At 43.3% G+C, this 9,598-nt stretch overlaps 1 protein-coding gene across 1 annotated transcript in view; it reads left to right on the top strand.

Moving 5' to 3' along the window:
- MCF2L2 (MCF.2 cell line derived transforming sequence-like 2) overlaps positions 1-9,598 on the top strand; it is a 268,026-nt gene that overhangs the window by 225,149 nt on the left and 33,279 nt on the right. The window contains 3 exon segments of the mRNA XM_019532786.1: positions 1,478-1,570; positions 2,086-2,164; positions 8,534-8,606. Coding sequence (XP_019388331.1) covers positions 1,478-1,570; positions 2,086-2,164; positions 8,534-8,606 — 245 coding nt within the window.

The following is a 9,598-nucleotide window of genomic DNA, read 5'->3' as shown; positions in this document are numbered from 1 at the left end:
CGGACTAGATGATCTGCTCAGGTCTCTTCCGACCCTAGAAACTATGAAACTATGAAAAAAGACTGAGAACCGCTGTGTCAGACACTACACTCTGTATGGCTGGCGCTATCTCCCAAGTGTGTTTGCACACTACTTCCCACAGCTGGGCACTGATTTCAGTTGAGACCCAGAGGCATTTTTAGAATATGAAAAATATCTAACAGGAATATGCTCAAATTGTTACTTAGGTCTGAGTACTTTGGGGCAGGGATCCCCTCTCTCTTACATGTTTGCAGAGCACAGTATGACCCTGGACCATGATTGGGTCACAAAGATGTTACAGCAATAGAAACCATACATATATATAACGTGTAGCTTTGCTAGTGCCCAAATGCATGGAAAAATGTATTTTACTTGTTTTTAAATATATTTATAATCCTTTGTCTTCCCTGCTGTGCATGAAACGTATCTACTATCCTTGTCAGACAATAGATGATTTATAATCTTGGTGTGCAGAGTGTACTGTATTTGAAAGAATGCCAACTGGTGCTCTTTGCGTCTGGGTGTAGACGGTAGAGCCGGACAAGTTGACATCTTGAAGTCAGTTTTCTTTTTGAATCGTATTATGTGCATATTATGCATGACTTACCACTGTCCTACTAACAGGTCATGAAATCAAGTAAAAATATTATTAAACGTGGAAGACCAAAATGTAAAATTCTGAAATAGTGTCACTAACGGTTTCCCATGAAAACATTTGAATTTGTATAAGCATTTCAAATTTTAATTTTGAAAACTTTTGCAGGAAATGCCACGGAAGATGGTATGGTTTAGCAAAAAAGCTTCATCTTTGTTCAAACAGCATTTTCTGATGAATAAAGTTTTCAAAAAAAAAAATCTGATAAACTCTAATGGGAAGGTGTCTTCTGTACAGCAGATTCTGTCTACGTGCTGTAGCTCAGGGGTGAGGAACCATGAATTTTGCATTACATGCTATGCTGTAAGGTACAAGGAATCACCCTCATTGTAGGCAACAATCTAGCATTATTGTTTAGCAACCAAGTGTGCATAAATAGGGAAATACAGAATTATTGAACACTCAACTCTAACCGTCTTCCTCTTGTGTGTATATGTCTTAAAATATGGCCTCGCTTTCCACTGTTTCATGTAACCTGCCTTAATATAGGTCGGGGGGGAAAACTCAAATGATAACTTGAGCTAAAAATGTATTGAAGAGAAATTGTTAAATCAGCACTTTATAACAAATGCATTGCTTCTCAGTGTTGTCTGGATTTTGTTACAGCAAAATATCAACAGGCAAATAGATACAGAGATGATTACAATGATTTAAAAAAAACAAAACAAAACTGGAGCCTATTGGTATTTTATACATTCTCAAAAGTTATCCAAGAGACAGCATGCTGGGAATTGATTAAAAAAAAACAAAAAACCAACACTTTCCAAATTTGACAGTTCTCTTTTTTTAATGTTGAAACAGATGAGTACCGTCGGCATCACGGAGAATGTAAAGGGTGATAACAAGAAGTTTGAGATCTGGTATAATGGCAGGGAGGAGGTCTATATCATTCAGGTGAGGCTCATGCTTTCCTATGACTTCTTTCCCACTGGTGTTCTCTCCAACAAGGGTGTGATTTCTGGTTGTACTGGTCTGGTAGTGGGAGAAGAAACTGGACAGCAATTCTAATGTTATTCCTTTCCTCAAAATAAACTCATTTAACAAAATGTAAATTGAATCAAACAACAAATGGAATGGGGAGCCTCTCTCTTCCTGTGCCTTTGGAACACTAAGTTTATCTTAGAGGAAATTGTCAGGACTTTAGCGTGGATAAAAAAAGAAAACAATAGCGTGGAAAATGTCTTGGGCGGCCAGATTGGATCTTGAAGTTCCCATTGTTCTTTTTCAGTATGATTAACATTTTTCACTTTGAAAAATGCCCTTCTGCTTGTTTTGGTTTTTTTTCTTTATCCAGTCCTGGTTAGAGGGGTTATTCCAAGGCAAAACTAAAAACAAATTCTGTCTAACGCCATCACAGGATCATCAGCCTCCTTGATTAAACCTACTTTGTGTGTCTCCTGTGTTTACAGGCATCTTCTGTTGAGCTGAAAAACATCTGGGTTTCTGAGATTCGGAAGGTCCTAACAGGCCAGCTGGAAGCATGCAGAGGTAGGACACAGAGTGAGTGTGTGATGCTGAACTCACCCTTTACCCAGTATTCAGCAATAGGGAGAGATGAATTACTAAATGGATTTGTGCCCATGCAGTCAGCAAGATCAAGGTTCAAAATAATTTTTTTAAGTGAAATACATTATTGCATTTGGGCATGTTTGAAATGGTGAAGGACCTGTCCTGTGAGGAGAGGAAGGATGGTACAATAATTTGGGTGCCCGCCTTGGATCCCAGGACACCCAGGTTCGGTTTCCTGCTCTACCACAGACTTGTATGACCTTAAGCAAGTCTTTTGGGGCTAAATCCTACATGGCTTTAGTCATCCAAATGGCACATAGGCAGCCGCAAAACTGCAATTCTCAGCATTTCTGCAAAATCTCTCATTTAGCTCTGTGTGTGCCCATTAAGTATGCTTAGTGGGGCTGTGCAGTAACATAGGATATGCATGCATAAGGCTAGGTAAGTCCTGCAATTTCAGTCACAGAATAAACAGCAAGGGAAGAAGAGAACCCAGTAACTTGAGTAGCCAAGAGAGGGAAAGCTATGAGGCTGGGAGAAAGCAAACAAAGTCAGACAGTGTGTGGATCAGTGAGTTGGGTTCTAGCCTGGGTCCTTGTTCCTAATGGGGTAGAAACTTTCCTAGTGCTTTTATCCATGAATTGGGCAAGATGCAATGGGCCAGCTCGAGGAGGGCTGGAAAGAAGTCTGACCAATACTTCGCTGCCTCGTGCTTGGAGCACTTTGCTGAGAAGGCGGTTCACACCCATGGTGGGTAAGGGGTATCTAGAACCAAGGTCTTCTGCCCCCTGGCAAGTACCCTGCACTGGCTCTTGGGTTAAAAGGTGGGAGGGCCCCCTTCTTCCCTTCCCCACCCCCCCAAAAGGTTCATGCACACAGTGATTCTGTTTTGCCACACGATGAAATAAAATCTCAAACCATGTGTTAGTGTCCAAACTGCAGTTCTGCAGTGCATGTGCCCTGGTTGTGCAAAATGAATTTGGGGTTTCATAGTCAGTAGGGTCGGAAGGGACCTGAGCAGATCATCAAGTCCGACCCCCTGCCATGGCAGGAAAGAGTACTGGGGTCAAACAGCCCCAGCTAGGTGATTGTCAAGCTTGTCTTAAAGACCCCCAGGGTAGGAGCCAGCACCACTTCACTTGGAAGTTGGTTCCTGATCCTAGCCGCCCTAACTGTGAAGTAGCACCTCCTGATATCTAATCTGAATTTACCCTCTGCCAGCTTCTGACCGTTATTTCTAGTCACTCTTGGTAGTGCACCGTTTAACCCTTAGTCTCTCTGTCTCGGCATAAATGTAAAAAGTAGCAATCCACATCCCAAGTGGGAGATTGTGAGGACAATTGCATTAAAAATGGCAAGGTGCTTGGCTACTGCAGTAATGCGGCTGTAGAAGTACCTAAGATATTGTTACTCTCTGGCGACCTAAGCTTCTAGCCAAAATATAAGACCTTGTAGACTGTCCCCAGGGTTAGACACAGGCATAGGCAAACTGGGTGGCTGCTCAGGGCCTGGACAGAAATGGGGCCCAAAAATGGTAATTTTTGATGATGATGATGATGATGATGATTATTATCATGATCTCTGGCAAAGGGGAGCCAGAGACTAAAAGTTTGCTGGGGGCCGTTAGGAGTCTAGGCACACTCCTGGCTGTTTCAGGTGGAAGGAGGAATTGGCAGTGGAGTCAGGTTCTTTTGATGCAGCTCTAGTTACATGCAAAGATGCACAGAGCCCTGCCTCCTTGAAGACGGAGGGATTCAAGCTACCAGGGACAGTTTCCCTGCTTAGAGCTGCACCTCTGACAAGCAGCACCCATTCTCCAGACATCTCCTGAGTGATAGATAGTTCAGGGGCTTTTCTCAGTCTGTTTCCATACCCTGTCACTGCTTCTCCATCTGAATGGACCACCCCCCGCCCATGGTCTGCGCAGCCCCTCTGCTCCCACAGCTCAGATTCCCAAGTAGTCATGTGTGTCCTTGGTTTGAGTGGAGAAGTGCTGTTACACCAGTTGTTATACTAAGTTTTAACGGTGTGGTGGGGAGGGACTGATTGATTAGTGAGACCACTCCAGTCACAGTTTTTATTAGGATATGCAATAGCAGACCTTTTTCTTTTCTTTTTCTTTTTTCCTTTTGGTTTTTATTTATTTATTTATTTTTGTATCAGTAAAGACAGTGCTTACATAGCTTTCAATTCAGGGAAGAAACCGGTCCACTGGCTAGGGTTTTCTGTTCCCCTTGGGACTTGCATTGGTTCACTGAGCTTCCAAGAAGTCTGAAGGTTTGGGTTTGGTTGTTTTTTAGCCTTGGCCTATATTTATAACTGACTGACTTTCATATTTTCATAAATAGTCTCAGATTGGCTTTATTTAAATTTCTTTGTTTCACTGAAACACTTAGAACCGGCTTGAACTAGATCTCTTGTCAGCTAGGAGGGCTTGGGAAAGTACAAAGGGAGGTCTTATCCCCTTTTCTTAACACTGACCTGTTACTACTTTCCTCTAGTTTATGGTCTTCTCTGACAAGGCTGCTTTGTTTCTACAAATCATCTAAACATTTTAATAAAAATAGATTTAGTATAGCAAAATAACATTGACTATATTTGGTTACACACTACGTCTAATATTGTAAGAGATCCATAATATAATATATTGTTTAATTATATTTTGTTAAATGCGTTGATGACACTACTTGGCTAAATTAGTTGCTACATCAGCAAAGATTCACACTGGTCACTCAGGCACAGGCTCTGCTGCTAAGCCACACTTTGCAGCTTGTCATTGCTACATAGGTTAACCTTAGGCACAGAAGCATGGCTTACAGTGCCTGTGCTTTGGGTTTGGAGACTGCTATTCTTTCAGCTATCTGCTGAATGATCTTCTTCATTAAAGGGAAGTAGTTACATTCGCTGCTCTGTGAGGTTTAACCCATCTTATAATGGCATGAACTTATATGTGTGTACACATGCAGTTATGGCTTCTGGACACACCATTTGAACATGCACCCAGGACGGCAACATGTTGAGCTGGGTTGGAACAGCCCCAGCTGGCAGGGGACTCTGGGGTCAATCTGCCAGCCTGGGTGGGGCTGCTCCTTCTTGGCTCAGTGTGCTGCAGAGGGCTTGGCTGGGCACGAGCGTGCTCCAGTGCGAGGCTAGCTGGCAGGCAGCCCTTGCACTGAAGCACCCTTGTGCCCCAGCCAACTGCCTAAGTTTCTACATGTGCACTGCTGCGCATGTAAACTCCACAGGAGGACAGTGCTTATATTTACAAGTACTAACCTGCTGGGCATGTCTACACATGTATTTACACACACCTAAACTTAATGCACTTCTGCTTAAGGCTCATTAAGGTGACTTAAGTGTGCATCTACATGTGGATGTGCTAAGGGCATTCAATTTAGGTGCGAATACCTAAGTCGCATTAGCGCACATGCAGATGTGCTAATGCGCATTAGCGTATGTGTACATCCATTGACGCACACCACGTTGGTGCTCATTAATGAATCTACATGTGCACTGTGACTTAGCTATTAGTGCCTAAATTTGATACCTGCTTTATGCAGTATCAAACTTGGGCTCACACAGCCTTAAATCACCATTTTTAAGGTGCATTAGGGTATGCATGTGTAGACATACACCCTTAATGTGCCATAAAATGGTGATTTTTTTTTTTTTTCCTTTTAGGCTAAGCCTGTTAAAAGAGGCATGTGTAGACACACCCGCTGTGGGGTTTTAGTTTACTGCAGCCCAATTGGGCCACATATGTAGACACTGAGACATTTACTGTGAAGCTAATTAGGCAGCTCTGCAGTTCACATCTTGTGTAGATGTTCTCTATATGTCTGTGTGTATGTGCACACACACATGTATGTATATATACACGTGTGTGTATCTAGCTACACATCACATGTGTAATGTGTGTTTGTAGATATGTATTTAGTACTTATTTTTAAGTATTTTCATTAAACCTTGTGACTATGTAATGCAGCTTGCACAATGAGATATTATTGGTTTCTCCCTGACAGTCTATCCTGTTTATCTCCAATTCAACATGCCATAGCAACAGGATAAAATTAAGCAAAAAATAAAATGGGTAAAAAAAAGGATAGTCAGTTAAAAAAATAATTAGGGCAAAACCTCTTTTGCTGAAAAATGCAATTTAGTCAGATGCTTTGTGGCTGCAGTTGACCCTGGTTGGCAGAGTCCTAACTAATCCTACTTGGCCAAAAAAAAAAAAAGCAGCGTCAGATCTCTGCACTGCAGTGAGAAGGCCAATATGGGACGGCTTAGGTGACTGTGAAAAGCAGAGGGTGCACCTGACCCTGATCAACAGAGCAGCACTCAGACATCTAACTGGGTGTCTGTGGGGGGCATGCTGGTGTAGGGGGTACCAGCAATACTGGCAGCCTGGTACCCTTGCTCATTTTTGCACCATCCTTCTGGGTTAGAACAATAGCACACATCCTGGAACAACCCAGACAGTGTCACACAAGTGGCTACTCCACTTCCACTATGGCAGTGGAGTACCCATGACAAGGGCAGTGCATAGTGGGGACTCCTTGTTTGTCCCATGCATCACTCACTGATGGGGAGGATGTTTCTGCAGGGCCTTGCCAAAATGCAGCAGTGCCATCAGCAGCCAGGATGCTATATGGCTATTTAAGCCCCTCCTGAGCATCGTGCCACAGGAATAGCTCAAACTGGCTTGTCATCAGACGATGCAGGAGGTGTTGGCTAATGGCTATGTGGAAGTGACTTCTATGTGCTGGAGCAGAGAGAGGCGGTGATAACGTTCTGTTTCAGAAAGCCCGGGGAAGCACACACCGGTGGCAGCCCCGATTTGTGACATCTTCAAGAGCAGCTGGCAGGGTCAAATGACAACCTACAGCATGTCAGGAAAGCCACAGAGCTGCTCCATGTGGTTAATGAATGGGCGGCCCAGCATTTCCTTTGCTTTTCTTGTGAAAGAGAGAACTGGAAAGCCAGCAGACCCACTTCCAGGGGGAGGGTAAGACCACAAGGGATCCTCTGGTTTGATTCACCAAAATGGAAATATTTTTAGTCTCAGCTCCGTGGATGAGCTCAGAAGTGAAAAGGAGTTTTGCAGGGAAGCTCTGAGAGGCTGGGTTGGGGAAGCCACGAGTGAGGCATGCAGGCTATCCATGTGATTGCCAGTAACACCATTATAGTACATGACCCATCAGGCACTCTGTAAGTGCCACAGATCTTATAGAAAAGACAGGGTGACCTCATGTAGAGGTTTTAAAAATAGGCATCGTTGGCAGCGTTTTGTGTATTGTGGTCCCTTCTCTCTGCCTGAAAAGCCAGGCTGCTTCATTCACTGTGAGTCCCACTGTGTGGCACTCAGAGAGAGGAAAAAAGGATTCCTACACAATGCATTACTCAAACTCTAAAAATATCCTAAGATAGTTTTCCCTTATGCCGTGATCCCCTGAATTCAGTGCTCCCTCTGGCAAGATTTGGGGCCAAAAAATAAAAATTGTGTTCAGTGTTAATTTAACCTTTGTTTTTATTTTTCTAATGTCTCGTTCCATGAGACATTCAACATGTTTCTGGTCCGGGACTAGAGATTTTTCAACCCATGCTTCACACCAGTGTAATCTGGGGAGAGAGAAGGACATTTTTTTCCCCTCTGTCTGACATTTTGTAATTGAAACTGTTAGAAACTGCCCAGAATTTTAGGCTACTGGCAGTAACCAGTAGAGATGGGCAGAAGATAAGTGAGGGGACCAAAGGTATGGGATAAATAGGGTTTATCACTTAAGACACAGAGCTTATGCGATTTGTCTGAGATGGCACAGGTCTGTGGCACCGATTAGAAATAAAGCATCACTCCTGACTTCTAAAATCCCTGCCTGATCCATGGGCTTGCACTCCCTTCTAGGATCAAATGGGGTATGACTTCAGCAACAATTCAGCCCAATACATTCCCAAAGGGATTTTTTTCTCCAGCACCCCATGCACAAAAGACTTGGTGAAGATTGGTCCTGTCTTGCCAGCCCAAGCCTGGCCCCAGGGCAGAAACTCTTGCAATCTGATTTACTAGTATGTTCCAAAGTCAACAAAGATATCATGGCTTTCCTAACCCAGTAGTGAGACCAAGGCTCCCATAATGTGGTACCTTTCATTTGGCTTTGATGACTTTCATCTCTGCTGCACATGGGACCCCTCCTGGGTTTCAAGGGTGTTTGGTTCCAGGGATCTGGTTTGGAGCCGCCTTTAGCTATGCGGAGAGCCCAGGCCCAGGTTTCCTTTCCACTGTCCTTTATGGAGGGGCTGAAGGGAAATGACAAGTGCAATTTGGAGCTATTTTTTCTTTCTCTCTGACAGAAGCAAGCCAGCTACACCAAAGAATCACCGAGAGCGTTTATCATGCACCGATGAATTCCTCCAACATATCCAGGTAACTGAAGCCCCAAGCGTGGTTTTTCATGGAGTGGAAGAGGGTAGAATAGGATCTCATTTAAGCACCATAGAGGTGAACTAGAATTTAAACCTTCTTGTTTTCAGCATCTTCAATCCATTTAGATGCAGGTGGAGATTTGGGGCATGTACAATCTCAAATATATCAAAGCAAACCAAACATAAAAGACCAGAGTCTGGTTTTGTGCAAGAACCATCTGGCCGTATGAATATTGCATGAGTTTGATCAGCACCAGGTTCAGCTGAAATTAGAACAAGATTCCCTGGCAGATTCATGGGCTTCAATGGGGCCTTCAGCAATGGTTTGTAAGGCAGCCTGGTGCTGGAAAGATTTTGGGTGGATTGAGGATTCCTTGTAAGTATTTCCTGCAGCTCTGGATTGTTTTTAACAAGATCAACCAAACCAGATGTTCTCATGGGATATAACCAGGACTGCTAGTGCTCTGCAGAACCATGTCAGAGACTTCAAACAGATGCAATCTTTGTTAATGCTGCTTTTTGATTTTTCCAAGACCTGGATGTATTCCAGAGATGGTGCTTTGTGCATGATTTATGCAAGATGAAGATCTCTGGGCAAAAACACCCTGGGGGGAACAAAGAAAAAAAAATCAGGGAGAAGTGAAATGCAAGAGAAAAATGGACCAAACCATCCTAGAACTATTCAAATGAGAGAACTCTCAAGTTTTCAAAGCAGAAACACTAAACATACTATAACAAGGGGGAGAGAGAGTTCATTCCAGCAATCACAGCCCCCAAATTGGACATTTTTAATTGAATTTTAATTCAATGAACATTTAATGTGTTTTATTCTAACTCAAAACCAACTAAACTGGTTAGTGAGGGACCCCACCCTCAAGGCTCTGTCCTGGGACCCATACTGTTCAACATCTTCATTAACGATGTGGACATTGGAGTCAGGAGTGGACTGGCCAAGTTCGCCGATGACACCAAACTTTGGGGTAAAGCATCCAC

This window comes from Crocodylus porosus, unplaced genomic scaffold (genome assembly GCF_001723895.1).
Source record: "Crocodylus porosus isolate Cpor-Errol unplaced genomic scaffold, CroPor_comp1, whole genome shotgun sequence".
Lineage (NCBI taxonomy): Eukaryota > Metazoa > Chordata > Crocodylia > Crocodylidae > Crocodylus > Crocodylus porosus.
The sequence above is the reverse complement of the archived record's forward strand: the minus strand, read 5'-3'. Positions and strand labels throughout refer to the sequence as shown.